This window comes from Apis mellifera, linkage group LG9 (genome assembly GCF_003254395.2).
Source record: "Apis mellifera strain DH4 linkage group LG9, Amel_HAv3.1, whole genome shotgun sequence".
Lineage (NCBI taxonomy): Eukaryota > Metazoa > Arthropoda > Insecta > Hymenoptera > Apidae > Apis > Apis mellifera.
Window position 1 is genome coordinate 11,758,654 of NC_037646.1, and position 18,331 is coordinate 11,776,984.

The 18,331-nt window shown below is 33.3% G+C and overlaps 4 protein-coding genes across 9 annotated transcripts; 2 read left to right on the forward strand and 2 right to left on the reverse strand.

Moving 5' to 3' along the window:
- Nucleotides 1-1,047: 1,047 nt before the first annotated feature.
- Nucleotides 1,048-9,832, reverse strand: LOC100577196. 2 transcript variants are annotated; one of them, XR_003305367.1, is made up of 7 exons: nucleotides 9,390-9,814; nucleotides 8,623-9,316; nucleotides 8,409-8,547; nucleotides 8,131-8,249; nucleotides 5,859-5,953; nucleotides 3,424-4,741; nucleotides 1,048-1,184 (listed from the first exon to the last, which is right to left on the reverse strand). XR_003305367.1 is itself a non-coding variant. In XM_006567379.3 (7 exons), the coding sequence occupies exons 2-7, from the start codon at nucleotides 9,413-9,415 to the stop codon at nucleotides 3,538-3,540; spliced, it is 2,277 nt and encodes a 758-aa protein (XP_006567442.2). In that variant the 5' UTR covers nucleotides 9,416-9,660; nucleotides 9,732-9,832; the 3' UTR covers nucleotides 2,888-3,537. The 2 variants fall into 2 exon arrangements, 1 of the variants encoding a protein (XP_006567442.2); XM_006567379.3 differs by lacking the exon at nucleotides 1,048-1,184 and having other exon boundaries at nucleotides 2,888-4,741; nucleotides 9,390-9,660; nucleotides 9,732-9,832.
- A 762-nt stretch (nucleotides 9,833-10,594) lies between these two features.
- On the forward strand, nucleotides 10,595-15,292 carry LOC408983 (protein transport protein Sec23A). Of its 2 annotated transcripts, XM_392515.7 has the most exons (12): nucleotides 10,595-10,802; nucleotides 10,926-11,208; nucleotides 11,292-11,378; nucleotides 11,456-11,702; nucleotides 11,763-12,012; nucleotides 12,088-12,738; nucleotides 12,817-12,970; nucleotides 13,052-13,203; nucleotides 13,277-13,451; nucleotides 13,517-13,738; nucleotides 13,920-13,940; nucleotides 14,458-15,292. In XM_392515.7, exons 2-12 carry the CDS (start codon nucleotides 10,930-10,932, stop codon nucleotides 14,545-14,547), a joined length of 2,328 nt encoding a protein of 775 aa, XP_392515.2. In that variant the 5' UTR covers nucleotides 10,595-10,802; nucleotides 10,926-10,929; the 3' UTR covers nucleotides 14,548-15,292. The 2 variants fall into 2 exon arrangements, with proteins under 2 accessions (XP_392515.2, XP_006567440.1); XM_006567377.3 differs by lacking the exon at nucleotides 13,920-13,940.
- LOC408982 (calcineurin B homologous protein 1) lies at nucleotides 14,779-16,746 on the reverse strand. Its single transcript, XM_006567378.3, has 4 exons — nucleotides 16,286-16,746; nucleotides 15,742-16,005; nucleotides 15,552-15,645; nucleotides 14,779-15,441 (listed from the first exon to the last, which is right to left on the reverse strand). Exons 1-4 carry the CDS (start codon nucleotides 16,350-16,352, stop codon nucleotides 15,297-15,299), a joined length of 570 nt encoding a protein of 189 aa, XP_006567441.1. The 5' UTR covers nucleotides 16,353-16,746; the 3' UTR covers nucleotides 14,779-15,296.
- A 398-nt stretch (nucleotides 16,747-17,144) lies between these two features.
- On the forward strand, nucleotides 17,145-18,187 carry LOC726721 (protein transport protein Sec61 subunit gamma). 4 transcript variants are annotated; one of them, XM_001120892.5, is made up of 4 exons: nucleotides 17,146-17,299; nucleotides 17,648-17,754; nucleotides 17,830-17,932; nucleotides 18,005-18,187. In XM_001120892.5, exons 2-4 carry the CDS (start codon nucleotides 17,661-17,663, stop codon nucleotides 18,012-18,014), a joined length of 207 nt encoding a protein of 68 aa, XP_001120892.1. In that variant the 5' UTR covers nucleotides 17,146-17,299; nucleotides 17,648-17,660; the 3' UTR covers nucleotides 18,015-18,187. The 4 variants fall into 4 exon arrangements, with proteins under 4 accessions (XP_006567439.1, XP_001120892.1, XP_006567438.1 ...); XM_006567375.1 differs by having other exon boundaries at nucleotides 17,291-17,503; XM_016914118.1 differs by lacking the exon at nucleotides 17,146-17,299 and adding an exon at nucleotides 17,518-17,536.
- Nucleotides 18,188-18,331: the final 144 nt, after the last annotated feature.

Here is an 18,331-nt window from a genome sequence, read left to right on the forward strand (position 1 = left end):
CTTCAATAATCTCTTCCGAGGAGAATTTACTTTGTATCGCCCGATATATTAAGTTTAATGTAAATAACGTGTAATTAATTTGAATAAAACGATAGAATTATACGGAGAAGCCGCATTGTTTAATCCTTAATAAAAGAAATTCAACTCGTTCGAACGTTAAATAAAAATATCGATCCTGTACGACGATATATACTTAAATTTCTACAGTATTCGTGGAATAAATGTACCATGGAAATTTTAGTATCTATCATGCGATTCACATTCTATGATTACTATCTAAATCAAGCATCCGTTCAAGATCCAGAGGAACGATCTTGTGAAAATTGTTTGAAAATTTTGTTATAAACTATATATACGTGTATATGTACTTTTTATCGATGAGAAGCAAAATTACGTTAAAATTCTACGGAATCGGAATATTATTCGTCGAAGAAATTTTCTAAAAAGATCGATTACTTCCTCTTCGATTGTCAAACTTTCTCAAGTATCTCGTTCGAAAATACTTTTACTCGAATTTTCTTTTCTTTTTGATATGACGTATTTATAAATAATACACACCTACTAAAATTTGATATTTCTTCTACCCGAAAAATTGATCTTGGAAGAATTAATCTAATGTCATGGTCTTGATCATTCTCACACTTATCACTGCTCTCCTCCAACATTCCATCCTCCAATTTTTTAACTAATTCTACGCTCTCTATCGTCTACAATTCCTTCCCTCCTCGGCAATCTCTCTCTCTCGATCGAATGCAAACGAAAAACCATTTTCCATCTTCTCTTTTCTCTTTCTTTCTTTCTTTCTCGTTTAAAATCTCTAAAAAAGGGAGGAATGGCAAAAATCCTAGGTCTAAAGATCGGTAACAGGTCCAGAGAGTTTGATGCCGCTGTCGATCATCGACATCCATTCGGGAACCTTCTCCCTGAATGCCGTTACCCCGTTATCCTCCTCCTCGTCCACGTTACCATCGTCCTCCTCTTCGTCCTCCCTTTCCACTCGTCCTCCGCGATCCCTCCTCTTCTCCTCACAATCATCATCATCCTCCTCCTCCTCCTCCTCCTCTTCATCATCCTCCCCGGACGAGGAGGAGACGTTCCTCGCCCGTTTCACGTTGGCCATGCCCGAAACGGTTTCCTGGCCGGTGATCATCTTATTATGCAGAATGTCCAGCAGCTTCTCCAGTCTGACAAATGACGAGTCAAGTCACGTTACGTAGTGCCTTCGCTCCCCCCATCATCCACCACTACTCGGCCCAAACAAATCTCTGTAATGCTCTCTTTAGAAGCGGCAAAAGCAACAGTGAGATCAGCTGAAAGCCATGCTGCCTGCTGGAAGAACAGAAAAAAAAAAAAAAAAAAAAAAAAGAAAAAGAAAAATACACAAAGCGATAAATACACCATCACTCGCGATTCTTCGCCCCCTCCTTCGATCGGTCTCGCACGGGCTACGTCTACTACTGTACACTATTACCGTGTAAGAAAGTAGAAAGGAACGCTCTAAAAGAGGGGGGGAAAAGGTGTGTTCCAAGATGTTCGAGGGTGGAGACGCCGTTCTGACGCTCGATAAATTCGAAAAATCAACCGTGTTGCTATCGTTTTTTAAACGCTGTCATTGCCCAACATGGAATCGAAACTAGAAAATTTTCCAAAGATCCTCTCTCTCTCTCTCTCTTTTTTTCGTGACAGGAAATAGATCAAAAATATAAACTGTAGAATCTCCCTCTCCTTCCACCATCCGTTAATAATACACGTATGCGTCGAAATAGAAATAATTCTCGGCTCGTTCGAATGATATACGCGAGAGATTCGCAAAAATATAATCGGTAGTTTTCATCAAGTATTAAGAAAGTTCCTTTCGAATTTAGCAGGATCGTTCCTTGTCGGTGGCGTTAAACGCGTTTGCCAGCGACAAACAGCCGACCTCTGCAACTGTTTAAACAACGAATTAATTTGTTGTTTGCCGTTGTTGACGGGGATTCTACGGCGGCTGTTTGTCGTGGAAATTGTAGAAGAAAGAAAATATCAATTTTGTGCGCGCCCGCGCAAACACGCAACGCGAGCGCCGGCTTGAAAACATTAAATTAATATAATATTTGATCATTTATTAAATTGCCGTGTACAAACTCCATACATCGAAACGGGGGGAAAGGGAGGGAGGGGCAGAGCGAGCAAGCGAAATAGAGATATGTATATATATATATATATAGAGAGAGAGAGAGAGAGAGAATGGGTAAAAGGAAGGGAAAAATGGAGAAACGTGTATCTGTGGCGGCCGTTATTTCCACCGAGCGAACGGATCGAAAGATAAAAATTGACTTTGCTTGTTTAAACTGTACACACCGGGACATTTTTATGATGTTTGAGCGAAACGGTGGAATACAACGAGTATAATCGATAATGATACGTTGATTCTTTCGATCTCATCCTCGAATCTATCGAGGGGAGGAAGGGAGGGGAATCCGTTTTATTTTTTTTCTTCCTTCTTTTTTCTCTTTTTTTCTTTTAATCTCTTTTCGAACAGGGATGCGAGATAACACGTTGAACGATGTTTCAGAAGTGTAAGTGTAGAGGAGATTGGAAAAAAATTTTTTCCTTCCTTTTTTATCGTTGTCCAACTTACTTACGTAATTAAAAGTGTTTCTTCGAAATATAATATATATATATGTGTATATAAAATATATGTAAAACATAATACTAATAATAATAATAATATAAATATAAAAGAAACTTTTGATTTTAATAATAAAAAATTCTTAACGTCGATTTAAAGAGTTATTAAAATTTAGGGAGGGGGAGAGATTGAATCGAGAGGATAAAATCGTTAAAAGAAAAATATAAAAATACTCTGAATATAAAAATTTCGAGGAATCGAGCCACGATAATTGTTAAAAAAAAAAAAGTAATTAAACGCATGCTCCGTGTAACAAAAGCTCAAAAGCCATGCCAACGTGGACATAATTTACACTATTGCCTACTTACCGCATAATTACCTAATACAACATTACAACTAATTGCAACAACAACAACAAAGTGGAACTGAAACAACTTGCAAAAAAGAGAAAAAAAATACTACGTATTTTCCAATTTAACAATTTCTCTCAACGTTTTAAACATCGAACTTCGATTCGCTTCTTTCGTCGTCACTTCTACATAGAAACTACCTCTAAAAAAAAAAAGAAGTAAAAGAAGAAAAAACGGAGGAGATGAACGATAGAATCTTCGTTAGAGACACCTCCTCCAAAATACGAACTCTCTTGGAAAATAAACTCTTTGGAAAAGGAAAAAAAAAATAATTTCCGCGCTTAAACTCGCGTAATTCGAAACAACGAAGATGGCGGAATCCGCGAGGTAACAACGACGGAAAGATACGAAAAGAGAGAAACAGAGAGAGAGAGAGAAGGAGCGAAACAACGATAGACCTACGTGCTATTCGACATGTACATAGTAGTAGCCTCTAGCAAGCCCTCGAAGCCCCCCTTCGCTCAACGGCGATCGTTGGCTCGCGTTTGATTGGCAGGGGCCCCGCGCGTACGTAGCCTAAATGTAGGCGGTGGTGTAGGTAGCGCGTGAAGGTGCTGTCAGGACTCTGGAGGTCAGGATTCCCGTCGAGCAGAGATCTTTCGGCACGAAGGAGCCACCACCGACTACGGCCACTTCCGGGATCTCGGTGATGGCTCGGCTCGTTTCGTCGTCGTCGACGTCGTCGTCGCCGCCATCGTCCAGATTCCGATTCCGATCCTCGCCACCCTTGCTCACCCTTCTCCTCCCCTCTCTCCCCCCCGTCTCCTTCCTCTCCGCCACCTTGTCCGCCTCGCTCAACGACCTCCTCGACACCAAGCTGCCCCTCTTCTTCCTCCCCGACTTCCTCGATCCCGCTCGCTGATGTTGCTGCTGCTGCTGATGATAACGATGATGATTGCCGCGCCCCTGTTCCTCCTCCTTCCTCGTCGCTTTCGCCCTCTTCTCCCCGATCCATCTACCGTTCGTCTCCTTCTTCCCGGAATCCATAGCCTCCTCGTCCTCCTCCTCCTCCTCCTCGTCCTCCTTTCCTTTCGTCATCGCGTCCTCCACGATCCTCGTACCTTCCTCCTCCTCCTCCTCCTTATCCTCCTCGACTCGATCCATCGATGATCCTTGCTCCGCCTTCGAGGCGACTTCCGCAACGCTACGAGTCTCTTGGAGAGCCGCGCTATCGTCCCCTGCCGTGGTCAACGGATCCTCGTCGCTCGAAGCAACGGGGGCGATCCCCTGGTCCTCGAGCAAGAGGCAAGACGAGGTTGGCACGATGGCGGTGGAGGTGAGGGTGGTGGTGATAGAATCCGCGGAGGTGGTGGTGCTACAATCATCGTTGCTTCGATAAACGATCGTCGGATTGTCGATCGAGACGAAATGGTGGTTGAGGTGGTGAGCCGGATCCGTGTTGTTGGCGTTGTTGTTGTTGTTACGGGAACGCAGTGACGAGGCGAGGTGTTGGGGGGCCAACGTGGACAACGACGATGTCGATGACGATGGCGCGGGGATGAGGCTACAGGTGTCGGATAGAGCGGTACGCACGGGGGTGCTGGTTACGTAGGATTGCGCAGTATGGAAAGGCGTAGCGACAGGCGAGGCTGATGTTGCGTTTACGCACTTTGCCACGTGGCCCTCGGCTCCCAGACACTTGGACGCCCGGGCCTCCTGCAGCTCCCGTCTCAGCGCCAGAGTCTCTTCCTCGAACGCGGCGATCTCGCGGCCTTCGTTGCTACGTGCCAATCAACACACAATTTCCACCATGTATTTATGTACAGTGTATGTTTCAGGGGGGCGCGCGCAGGGGGGGGTGTGTGTGTCTCTCAACCAGCAACGGTGCAAATAATGCGATCTTTTGACGAATCTTTTCCGCGGTTTGTGGATCTTGTTTCGGGTATATTTTTGGCATGCGGGCCCGAAATTTGGCGTGCGAGGTGTAAAAGTGCGGATGGGAGATAATGGTGAGAGAGGAAGAGAGAGAGAGAGTAGAAAAGAGAGAGAGAGAAAGCTTGGAAAGCACTTTTCCAATGTGAATCTCGATTGGTTGGATTGGAAAGAACTCGCGAGAGACGAGGATTATCGGGTAATATTATTGGTTGGTGTTTTCGAGCATACTCGATGATGAGTATCTTTTTTTTTTTTTTTAAAAAAGTTGCGGCATTGGTTAATGCTTGGAAATGCTTTTGGAACGGTTTTTCTCGCTGCGTGCATCGTGTGCCGCGCACATATCCGAGGAGGAAAATAGTGAAAGTTATTATTTTAGCGGTTAGCTTTTTTTTCTCTTGGATTGGCGAACAGGTTGCCAAGCATTGACAGGATTAACGCTTTCGATGATTTTTTTTTTTTTTTTTAGGTTGATCGTAGCTGTGATGGTTAAATGTACGGATAGGTGAGGTATATGGTGTTTTATTTTGAAGAAATCGAGAATAGATGCATGCTGTGTTATCGAGGTGAGAAGATTTAATGAGATAATTAATAGAGAAATCAAAGATTTCCTATTAAGAATAATCGAAAGAAATTCATGAATAAAAAAATATGTGAAAAGAAATTTTGTCAGTGAAATTGTTTTATTATGATGAAATTCTGTACTCGTTTATGATCAATGTATAAATCGATAAAAATTCTACGTGATCTAGCTCTAAAAAATTACAAAAATTTTACAAAATTTACAAAATTAATTCGTGAATTCGATTCTTGTGATTATATGGTGCAATATGTGTAAAAAAAAAAGGAAAAGAAAAAGAACAAGGAATAAAACAATTTACAAAGAAATGATGAAGAAGTATTAAAAGAAATTTGTTAAAAAAATGTGCAACGCAATTCATGCAAAGCAATAAATAGGTACTCACTTTGCATTCAGCTTCAACATTGCCACTTCCTCCTCCAATTTCGCTACTCTTCTGTCGCTCTCCTCCTTTTCTTCCGTTAATTTTATTATTCGATTCTGGAAAAAAGGAATTGTTCGGAATTGTTCAAATACATGCAATTAAATTACGACGATCGAGAAGGATAATTACAGAGATTCTTTCGTCGATTCTTTCGTCACGAGAAAAAAAGAAAAAAAAAAATGAGGATAAAAATAAAAGATAACAATATCGTTCGAGCGCAGATAAGATGGCTCGACTCGTTTCGAAAGAAATCAAACAATTTACATAGCGGGCTGCAATTTTTCACGAGATAACGTTTCACCGACTTGCCAACACTCTGAATACGACGAAAAAAATATACCCATCTTATCTCACCTCCGATCTTTCTCGTCCGCTTTAGAAAAATTTAAAAAAAGAAAAGAAAAAAAATAGAAATTTAACCGTTTTATTACTTAATTCTTCCGTTCGCTCGAAATGGAAATGAAAATGGCGGCGCGAGAACGGTAACTTTCCATGGAGAACGGGCACTTGGCCCGCGTGAAAACGCGTGGAGAAACGCCGCGAGCATGGCAGAAATATACATACTGGAAAAGTGGAAGGTCCCGGAGGTTCAATTACGAAGATTGGCAACGCGACGCGACGAGGAGAGGCGAGTATGACGCGGATGGCCATCGCTTCGGTTGATGAGGCTAATGGATGGTTGAAACCCGAGAAGGCAGAAGAGGGAAAAAGAGGGGGAGGAAAGAGGCCAAGGGAGAGGCCGTGACAGCCGCTAAGTGCCTCATCCTTCACCCTTCCTCCTCCTCCTGCTCCTCCTACTCTCTTCCTCGCAACGCATAGAAAAATCCTTCCTTCTCTATCTCTCTTCCACCCATCCTCCCCCTTCCCTATAACTGCCACCCTCATGTGAAACCTAATCATTTTTACCAAGCGTCACGGATATTTCGTATTACGTCTACATTAGGTTCTCCGGTAACGGTCTGCCTTTTTATCGAAACCACAGTTGCTGCTGCCTTTCGACTACTCGACGAGATCAATTAGGGGATGAAGTCGGCCCAAATAGATCCAATTAGAATCTAAAGGGTTTATAATTTTGTTTCTTTGGATCTGACCATTTTGAAGAGTGAACGACTTTTTCATACATTTCTTAGTATGTTCTTTAAAATGTGTATGCGTTTCTTTTTCAAGATTTAAGATAGAATATTTTGTTTTTTCTCTAAATATTTGAGAATGGGGATTTACTTGGGTAATCCTCTTTCTATAAGATAATCGAAAATTAATTAAATGAGAAGAATATAAATTTTGATTCTTCAAGTGAAGAAGAATAATTAGATATATTCTTCTTGGCTAGTTTCAATGGAAAAATCCATATTGAACAACTTTCTGTGAAAAATTTCTCGAGCACAAAGAATTGGTTAAATTATACTGAAATTATTCCCATTGAATCCATTATATTGGATATGAATGTGAATATGTTCCGTATATTCCTTTCTATTGTGTATATGTCGATATAAATATTAGGAAAAACAAGGAAGTTTATATTTAAACAACGGTGTATAAAAATTCCAATGTAAACGTACACGAACAATCGAAGAGAAAAAGAGAAGGGAGGGATCGAGAAACGCGTAGAGTGAAAAGAATTTGATCGATGAAAATTCGCGTACAGACGATAATCGAGAATGGGAAATTGTAAGAAAGGAAAAATGAGGGTAGAGGAAAAGGGAGAAGCGCGGATCACCTGGCCGTCCTAATCAAACAGAACGTACGAATGCTACGCAAACAATATGTCCATGACCATGCCAGTGGAAATGCCGAAAGCGTTGGTCGGAGCGGCACATTACTGTAGCCTAGCTGCAAAGTCGAGAGAGAATGAGAAAAAGTGGATTCTTTCTTTCTCTCTTTTCCGTCTCTCTATACGTTTTGTTTTCACTTCCCACGTTTTCTATCTGCCCAACTTTTACGCTTCCAACTTCCTGCCTCTTTTCCACTAAATGAATTTTTTTTCTACAAATCTATCGACTAATCGTGAAAACTGATATAGCGATGACACATTCTGCTCACTTGTGGAAAACTTTTATGTCGCTCAATAAGTATTACGAATCACTATTTAATAATAATAACGATGTAAATTAAATTGAACGAATGGAAATTATTTAGAATTTATCTTTTTTTCTTTATTTTTATTTAGAGCGAATTAAAAATAAATAGAGAATTGATTTTAAAGTTTGTATGAAAATATAAAATTAATATTTACGTTTAAATTTGCCACTTCTAACGACCTTTGGTTCAATTTCTCCTCCACCATAGATTTTACTTTCGAAATCAATCCCTCCTCGCACGTTTTGTTGGCTTGTCTGATTTCGCGAATAAAATCTAAAGGAATTAAAATATTTGTGTCATTTTGTGTACATTATATTGTAACTGTATTATTGTTTGTATTAATATTAATAACACAAAATTGGATTAATTAAATTTAAAAATTCAAAGAGGTTCTAGGAATAATCTGTTATAACAAGTTTTGTTAATATTTACCTGATAACATTCCTGGTTGATAATCTGAAGAGCTGCTATATTTACACTGTGCTAGTTTTGCTTTCATACTGCCTAGTTCCGATTTTGTTTCGTTTAACTCTTTGAACAATTGACTGTTGCCTTTTTTCAGTTCCGTCATCTGAAAGTAAAATTATACGATTATTGATATATATATATCTGTTATATTTTAAATATATATAACTTGTATATCCACCTGTTCGATAAGAGATAAGACAAGTTTATTGCTACGTCCAACTGTAGTAATAGAGCTTCCACTATCGATACTATCAGAATCTTCGCTTTGAGTTTGAACTGGAGCTTCTGCAGATCCAAGACCAGGATCCGAATACCTCCGATGCTCTGAATTTGGTTCATCTCCATTTATTTCATTACTCTTGTTACCAGTAGGTGGCAAGCTTGCATAATCTCCATTTTGATAATTAATAGGCACGGAAGATTCTACTCCATTTTCTTGCAAACTTGAGTAACCATTCCCCATAGAATTCATATTCAAATTCATTGGAAAATTTTGATTACAATGCCGTCTGGGTCTACCGTGAACAGTTCTAATGCCAGAAAATGGTACTGGTTGATATAGCCTATACATGGTTGGAAGTGAAACAGGTTCCATAGTATATGTCATGGGCATCTGTGTATAACCACACATGCTAGGATCGGATGTTGTTGTAAAAAGACGCTGTCCATTGTTCGAAAAGTTTTGTTGTACATTGGACTGCCACAATAGATGCTGATACTCCATTCCAGGTACCATGTCGTTATTTTGATTGTTTTGCATGTTATTCATCCATAAACCAAGTATGTTATTTTTTTTACTTGATCTTTTCTTATTTTTCTTAGAATGACTAGAGATATCCTCGCGATACCCTGACCTAGATGTATCCAATTTGCTAAAAATTTTATTAAAATTAAAAATATTAACGATTATGAATCGAACGAATCGCATAAAATATCACGACGTACCTTTTATCCATTTTTACGGACGACATACACCGTGTCAGAGGTTAGTCGAAAATCAACACTTGTAATATACGTGACATGGAGATTTGACCAGATATCGTACCGTAATGCGTACGCAGAAATATTGATATCTTGATTTTTTATAAACTTAGCTTAGCAATATCGTAGTAATAGTAAATACGGACGGTAAACACTCGACTCACTCTGTTCTATTCAGAATCAGTGGTTATCACTTTGCGGCTGATTGGTTGAATGAATCCCTACTCTTTCCTAACTGCAAAACGTAATTATTTATATCACAAACGATGTATAAGATATACGTTTATTGCTACTTTGTGTTATTACGTTTTAAAATACTGATCGTGTAAAAAATCATATATCGGACCCGTCTCTTAAGCTCATAAATTATGTAGAGCAAGTATAGACAAAGAGAGGAAATGATAGAGAAGGACAAAGATAGGGTAAAAATATTGAAATCAACGCCATCTTCAGAGTGCCGCAAATAAAACTCAATAAAGAAAAGATAGAAGATAGATGGAGAAAGATAGAGATAGGATAAGAATTAACTTTTAGCACCATCTCTTGAGTATGAAAAATATTTCACGTTGAGCATCTTTCAAAGAGATGACGCTATTAAGTACTTATAAGTTAAATACTTATATAACGATTTCTTTTGTATTCAAAAGATGGCACTGATCTTTAATTTTTATCTTAGTTTAAAATCTTTATTCAAAAGATGACACTAACGATCAATTCTTGCCCTATCTTTTTTCTCTTTTATTTTCTCTCCTTTCTTTATTGAGTTTCATTTAGAGCGGCACTCTAAAGATGGCGTTAATTTCAATATTTTTATCTTATCCCTGTCTTTTTCTCATTATTTCCTCTCCTTGTCTATATTTGTTTTACAAATTATAACATTGTCAATATGAACACTTGTGACAATCTATGGATCAAAAAGATTTAAGATCTCTTTTAATAAAAATAAGAAAGAGATAACAGTTTGAATATTTTTATATGTTATACGTATATTTTATATATATATATCTGTATTTATATACTTTCATTATTGCATTTGTATATTTTTTATTTTTTTATATTTTTTTTATAATATATATATATTTTTAATTTTATATGATGCCTAAATTTTGTTTACTACAAATATATATATATGTATATAAATACGAATACCGCCTTTGACGTTAAGGCATTGTACGCATGCGCCATAGTAGTTCTTCCAAGCTTTCAAGTGACGTGGCTTCAATGACGGCACGAGTTGTACTGTTACGGTGAAGTAGTGTCCTTTTAATTCAATTGTAAAATAATGCTGTAATTATGAGAACTTGATAGTAAAGATTATTTAAAATTATCTCAAGCTTATAATTAAAAGTATACGATAGTCATCGTTGACTTAATTAGGTATGTTTAACCTAAAATCACTTATTATACATTCTTTACACTTGTCACATATTTAAAAATTATATGAATATTAAGGATTAAAATTAAATGTTATTTTTATTATCTGATATTCCTTGATTACAGCAACATGACTACTTATGAAGATTTCATTCAACAAAATGAAGACCGTGATGGAATACGTATTACTTGGAATGTTTGGCCCTCATCACGTGTAGATGCTACTAGACTTGTTGTACCCTTAGGAACACTTTATCAACCGATCAAAGAAAGGCCAGATCTGCCACCAATACAATATGATCCTGTTCTTTGTACAAGATCTACATGTAGAGCAATTTTAAATCCATTATGCCAAGTCGATTACCGTGCTAAATTATGGGTGTGCAATCTATGCTTTCAAAGAAATCCTGTAAGAATTAAATCATATTGATTATAAAAATAAACATAATTATCTTGTAATAAAATAATATTTGATATATAATATATTTTCAGTTTCCTCCACAATATGCTGCTATTTCAGAACAACATCAACCAGCTGAATTAATTCCAAAATTTTCAACTATTGAATATACCATAATGGTAATTAATATTTGTATTAAAATAAAATATTGTTTTTATTACTCTATTGGATATTAATTATTATTATTTTTAAATAGAGAGCACAGTGTTTACCACCCATTTTTTTACTGGTTGTGGATACATGTATGGATGACGAAGAACTAGGTTCTCTCAAAGATTCTTTACAAATGTCACTTTCTTTACTTCCACCTAATGCTCTAATTGGTCTTATTACATTTGGAAGAATGGTACAAGTACATGAATTAAGTTGTGAAGGATGCAGTAAAAGTTATGTTTTTCGTGGTACTAAAGATTTACAACCAAAACAAGTTCAAGACATGCTAGGTATATTTTTATAATAAAATATAATTGTACAAAATGGATATTTATTATCACGACTTGTAGGTATAGGTCGGCCAATACCAGGTCAAAATCCAAATCAACAAAGAGGACCTGGTGGACAACCATTACCAGCAGCAAATCGTTTTTTACAACCTGTACATAAATGTGATATGAGTTTAACAGATCTTTTGGGAGAACTTCAACGAGATCCATGGCCAGTCGGGCCAGGAAAACGTCCATTGCGATCGACGGGTGTCGCATTAGCTGTTGCTACTGGTCTTTTAGAAGCTAGTTATGCTAATACAGGAGCCAGGTATGTATTTCGATTATAAATTTTTTATTCGAACATTTTGAATAAAAATATATTATTTTAAGTTATTATTTTTAGAATAATGCTATTTGTGGGTGGACCTTGTTCTCAAGGACCTGGTCAAGTCGTAACGGATGACTTACGGCAACCTATTAGATCGCATCATGATATTCAAAAAGATAACGCTAAACATATGAAAAAGGCAACTAAACATTATGATTCTCTCGCGTCACGCGCTGCAACAAACGGTCATATAATAGATATCTATTCATGCGCTCTCGATCAAACCGGTTTATTAGAAATGAGACAATGTTGCAATTCAACTGGTGGTCACATGCTTATGGGAGATTCTTTCAATTCTTCTCTATTCAAGCAAACATTCCAACGTGTGTTTGCTAAAGATCATAAAGGCGATTTGAAAATGGCATTTAATGCAACATTGGAAGTGAAAACGTCACGAGAAATTAAAGTTTCCGGTGCGATCGGACCCTGCGTATCTCTAGGAGTAAAAGGATCAAGTGTCGGAGAACAAGAAGTAGGATTAGGTGGTACATGCCAGTGGAAATTTTGTTCCCTTACACCTTCCACTACTACAGCATTATTTTTCGAAGTTGTCAATCAACATACGGCACCAATTCCTCAAGGTGGAAGAGGCTGTATTCAATTTATCACACAGTATCAACATAGTAGCGGTCAACGAAGAATCAGAGTTACTACAATTGCTAGAAAGTATGTTAATATATTTGTTAAATTTTTATTATTATTAATGTTTATTGATCTTTTTAATCATAATAATTTCGATTATAGTTGGGCAGATGCATCGACATCTTTACATCATATAAGTGCCGGATTTGATCAAGAAGCAGCTGCTGTTCTCATGTCGCGTTTAGCTGTATTTAGGGCAGAAAGTGACGATGGACCAGATGTTTTAAGATGGGTCGATCGTATGCTTATTAGATTAGTTTGTATTTTTTATTAAATTTATATTTAACATTTAATATAATATATGTAATATTTCTAACATTAAGTATTTCTTTTATAGTGCCAGAAATTTGGAGAATACACAAAAGATGATCCAAATAGTTTTAGACTTGCAGAAAACTTTTCTTTATATCCTCAATTTATGTATCATTTGCGTAGATCGCAATTTCTACAAGTATTTAATAATTCTCCCGATGAAACTAGTTTTTATAGGTCAGCTATCATTATACTTTCGTGTTTCAATCAATTGAAATATTATTACTAATTAAATTTTAAATTATTATAGGCATATGCTCATGCGAGAAGATTTAACAAATTCTTTGATAATGGTACAGCCAATTTTGTACAGTTATGGATTTAGTGGTCCTCCAGAACCAGTTTTATTAGATACATCGTCTATTCAGCCAGATAGAATTTTATTGATGGATACTTTCTTCCAAATCCTTATATTCCATGGAGAGGTACTTATTTATCATTGTTTTTGATTAATAATAATATGCTTGCAATGTATATTAATTTATTACAGACCATTGCACAATGGCGTCAATTAAAATATCAAGATTTGCCAGAATATGAGAATTTCCGGCAATTATTGGCAGCACCTGTTGATGATGCTGCTGAAATATTAGCCGAACGGTTCCCTGCACCTAGATATATCGATACCGAACAAGGTGGTTCACAAGCAAGGTTTTTGTTAAGCAAAGTGAATCCAAGTCAAACTCATAACAATATGTATGCTTATGGAGCGGTAAGTACATTGTTTAATATTTTTATTCTTAATGATATAAATACATTTTCAACTTTTCAAATTTATTCATATATATTCATATTAGATTATTTTATTTATTTTTCATTTTCAACGAATTAAACATTTTAATCAATCATATGTAATTAATAATCTTTTCATGTCATCGTGATCCTGCAACCAGGGGATGCCGATACCCAGTGGGGTGTGTTTTATATTCATTTGATAATTATATTTTTTTTCTTTATATTTGCTTTTATTGCTTTGGTAATGGAATTAGTGGGGAAAATTTAGAAATTTAAATAGTTAATATTTCTTATCTATACAATAAAATATTTATTTTTATTTATTTTTTTCATCATAATATTTTTTAACAGTAGTAAAAAGTAACTAACAAATATTAACTATTACTTCAAAACTATCGCTATAAAAATATCAATTTTAAGTCATTTTAAATTATTTCACGTTATTTAACACAATTTCACTATAAGGCAAGCATAAAATTCTACACACTTTAACTGTTTTTTGCAATAGTATTATCACAATTCACTGGTGGTTGGCATCAAAAAGATCTTTGTTCGCAAAATACATATTTTATGAATTATAATTAACTTTAATCTATTTATTTATTTATTTATTGGTTTAGCAATAAAACTTATTAGCTTTTCTTCATTTTATTGATTATTATTTCTAATTTTTAATTAATTTTTATTCTAATTTAGGAAAGTGGAGCACCTGTCTTAACTGATGATGTCAGTTTACAAGTATTCATGGAGCATTTAAAAAAATTAGCCGTGTCATCCACGGCTTAAATTATTATGCAATAAATGCAATAAATATTCTTCATTATTTTGCATATGCAAATTTTAATGATTTGAAATATAATGAGGTACCGATAGTTACAATCTATTGAAAAAGATAAAATAAATGCAGTAAGAATTTTCATTATATCGAGAATGTACGATTAATTAAATATAATTCCTCAATATTTTTTTTGAAGTCAAGATATAATTCATGTACAAATAAAATACATAGTATTCGTGTAATACATATTTTACATTCATGTTTCCCATTTTTTTAATGTGTCATCAATAGCATAACTTATTTTCCAATAGTACTTGTTTATGTAAATGTAATACATAATGTAATACATAGTAAATGTTATCATATTTTTCTTTGGAAAATGTAAGCAGTATAACAAGACAAATAATAAATTAAATGTTGTAAACTGTAGATTAACAAAAATCTGTAATAACTATGGAATTTATATATATACTATAAATCATAAAAATCATATAATTGTATCATTTTTTATTAATTAAATTACAGCTGTTTTAATAACAGTTAAAAAAAAAAAAAAGGAATTTACTATCTTACCTTTCATTGTATCATTAAATATTGAATATAACTTCAACTTTTTTTCATATAAAATAAATATAAGAAGATATATAAGAAAAAATAAACTGTTATATTCATCATTATTATTATAAATTATAATAAATTTTAATATATATGCCCAACACATCAGCAAATTGTGCATTATTTGAAGAAAAAAAATAAATTAACTAAGAAATCGTATAGACATTTTTTGTTCTACATCTGTCCTCTCTAATGCTTTACAAAACTCTTCAAATGAAATCATTCCATCACCATTTTCATCAGCCTCTACTATAGTTCTTTCTGCAATACTAGTTAACTGTTCCTCGCTAAAATAAAATAAATAAGATATTTTTAAATAAATTAAAAAATAAATAAATTATATAAATTATTTAAATTTATTTTATTTTTAAGTAATAAATTAAATTATTTTTGTTACCTAATATTTGCACCAACCATCATATGCAAAATAGCTAATAATTCATCTTTTGATATTAAATCATCATTATCCAAATCATACATTTTGAAAGCAACTGAAATATAAAAAAATTTTAAAATATAATATAAACATATTTTAAAATTTTTTTCGATTTTATTTGATTTTATTGATCAACTCATTATTAACTTACATTTTAATTTCTCTTGTCTAGAATTTAATCTATTAGGACTATTTTTTTTAATGGGTCTGAAGTGAGCCAGCACTTGCATAAATTGTAAGAAATTCACCCTATCATTACCACTTTCATCAAAGAAAGCATTTACAATTCTATCACCAAGAGGATTTATTGCCAATTCTGGAATTCTAAGGAAATCTTCTCTACTAAGAGTTCCACAATCTCCACGATCAAGACTTGTAAAACGACTATATAAACGTTCAATCTGGTTTGGTGTAACTATAACACAAAGCAAAAATTTAATCAATAAATATATATACATTATTACAATGCATTTTAAATAAATATATATTAATAATTAAATAAATATTCTCAAATATAAAATAAATATAATAAAAAATATATATGATCATTATTATAATTTTCATAATAGGAAATATAATATATAAAATATATTATAAACTAACAATTATATTAAATAAATATTACAGATTATATCTTAAATAATAATAAATTTGAATGTTTTTTTGAAATAATGTATTTTATAAATAAAACTTACATCCAGTGGCTTCTTGGATTTGTGCTATTTCTTCTTCGCGTAGAAGAAGGCTAGATCTATTACCCATATTTTCTTTGATGTAATTAAAATATTTTTAATAAAATAATTTAATAACTTTAAGTTAATTTAAATATATTAATTCATATTTAATTTCTTTTTTTTAGAATGTACACTTTCTATATGTGATATTCTAACATTTGACAAATAATCATAAGTGTCAAAGGTTACTAATGAAAAAAAATCTCAAGTCTGATATACAATATGTTATTCCAATAGACAAATTTTATATATACTTAACATTAATATAATATGTTCAAATAATTTTTTAAAGTCATTTTATTTAAAAAAAAATATATATTTGATACAATATTTTTTGCAATTATTTTCAATATAATATTATAAATTTAATAATAATATTACAAATATAACAAACATTACAAGAAAATTTCGTGCCAAAATTGAAATAAAAAAAAAATTAAATTTTGTATTCTAAAAATTCTATTAATTATTATAAAGTTTCCACTATTATATTCCCTAGTATAGGGATTTATGCACAAATATTATATAAAGAATTCGAAACGACTTTATATATATATTTATTTTACATAATATCATTCATTAATATTTTTCTTTGCTATTTGATCTTTCTTTTTCATTTAACGAAAATTTATTTATATAAAAAAATTTTTTTTTATGTTATTTAAACTTTCATCATTCATTTTTTATATAGGAAATTATTATACGAATTCACACGAATTATTATAAATTATTATATAAATTATTTAAATATTGTTTCGAATTTAATTAATATTACCGTTAATATTATTTCACAAAATTTTTTTCAAATTTAAAAAAATTATATGTTCGTGCTATGACTTTATAATTCCAACATCAGTGATCAGGAAGTGACGTTCATACAGCATAGTGTCCACGTAGCGCCTCAGCTTCTGACGAGCGTAGTTTTTCGTACGTCAAATATAACAGTTTGTGAAGCGTTCTTCATTTATACATATTGTGAGTACTGTGTTTTAAAGAAAAACTTTTTGATCTTTTCAAAGAAAATTAAGAAAAAAATTAACAACGCATCAATGGATAATTTTTGTAACCTATAAGTTATTTTAACTGTTATTACCGAGTCAAAAAATTAATACATATATTTTTTTTTATTGAAGTGAAATATAACAATTTCTTAGATATAGTATAAATTTAAAAGCACATGTAATTTTGCACATCGTTCGTAATAATAAAATCGTAATAATAAATAAAATTTTACACGAATATTATCAGTTTATTCTAATTATAAAAAGTGAATATAAATGGTTTGTCAATATAAACTTCATTGCACGAATATTTTATTTTCAGTTACACAAATACAATGGATCAAGTGAAGAAACTTACCGAACCTGGACGTCAATTTGCGAAAGATAGTATTCGTCTTATTAAACGATGCACAAAACCTGATAGGAAGGGTATGTTTATAACAAATGTCATTAATTATTTTCTGAATTTTGTTTTACTCTAACTTATTGTTTGGTGATTCTTAGAATTTCAGAAAATTGCCATTGCCACTGCCATTGGTTTTTGCATAATGGGTTTTATAGGATTCTTTGTCAAATTAATTCATATTCCAATTAATAACATCATTGTGTAAGTATAAATTTGATCATATATTGTTAATATCTCTTTAAATAATTATATTGATGTTATTGTATCTTTCAGGGGTTCATAAACTCATTGAATAGGTATATTTAAGATTTAATAAGATTATATTTCCTTCCCTTTTTCCAAAGTATCTTTATTTATAAAATAAAATTATGAATTTTGTTTTGAATTGATTGTGACTGAGATATGAGAATGTAATATTAATATTATTGAATTCTATAATAAAATGTGTGTGTAGTATTTGTTGATAGTACATTTTTTCAATATATACATTTTTATTTTTAAATTTATGAAATGTTTGTAAGTAAAAATAAAGAATAGATAATTAATATATATTGAAGGCACTTTTATTTAAAGAATAAAATTTTTCTTTAGGTTACAACG

Excerpts from the sequence above, each read along its gene's own strand:
- LOC726721 (XM_001120892.5), top strand. The coding sequence starts at position 17,661 with ATGGATCAAGTGAAGAAACTTACCGAACCTGGACGTCAATTTGCGAAA. Across the intron at positions 17,755-17,829 it reads CACAAAACCTGATAGGAAGG|AATTTCAGAAAATTGCCATT; the intron begins GTATGTTTATAA and ends GGTGATTCTTAG.
- LOC408982 (XM_006567378.3), bottom strand. The coding sequence starts at position 16,352 with ATGGGTAATAGATCTAGCCTTCTTCTACGCGAAGAAGAAATAGCACAA. Across the intron at positions 16,006-16,285 it reads AATCCAAGAAGCCACTGGAT|TTACACCAAACCAGATTGAA; the intron begins GTAAGTTTTATT and ends TTTGTGTTATAG. Across the intron at positions 15,646-15,741 it reads TAGACAAGAGAAATTAAAAT|TTGCTTTCAAAATGTATGAT; the intron begins GTAAGTTAATAA and ends TTTATATTTCAG.
- LOC408983 (XM_392515.7), top strand. The coding sequence starts at position 10,930 with ATGACTACTTATGAAGATTTCATTCAACAAAATGAAGACCGTGATGGA. Across the intron at positions 12,739-12,816 it reads GTTACTACAATTGCTAGAAA|TTGGGCAGATGCATCGACAT; the intron begins GTATGTTAATAT and ends TTTCGATTATAG. Across the intron at positions 13,941-14,457 it reads GGATGCCGATACCCAGTGGG|GAAAGTGGAGCACCTGTCTT; the intron begins GTGTGTTTTATA and ends ATTCTAATTTAG.
- LOC100577196 (XM_006567379.3), bottom strand. The coding sequence starts at position 9,415 with ATGTCGTCCGTAAAAATGGATAAAAG. Across the intron at positions 8,548-8,622 it reads TCTTATCTCTTATCGAACAG|ATGACGGAACTGAAAAAAGG; the intron begins GTGGATATACAA and ends TTTTACTTTCAG. Across the intron at positions 8,250-8,408 it reads TCAACCAGGAATGTTATCAG|ATTTTATTCGCGAAATCAGA; the intron begins GTAAATATTAAC and ends TAATTCCTTTAG.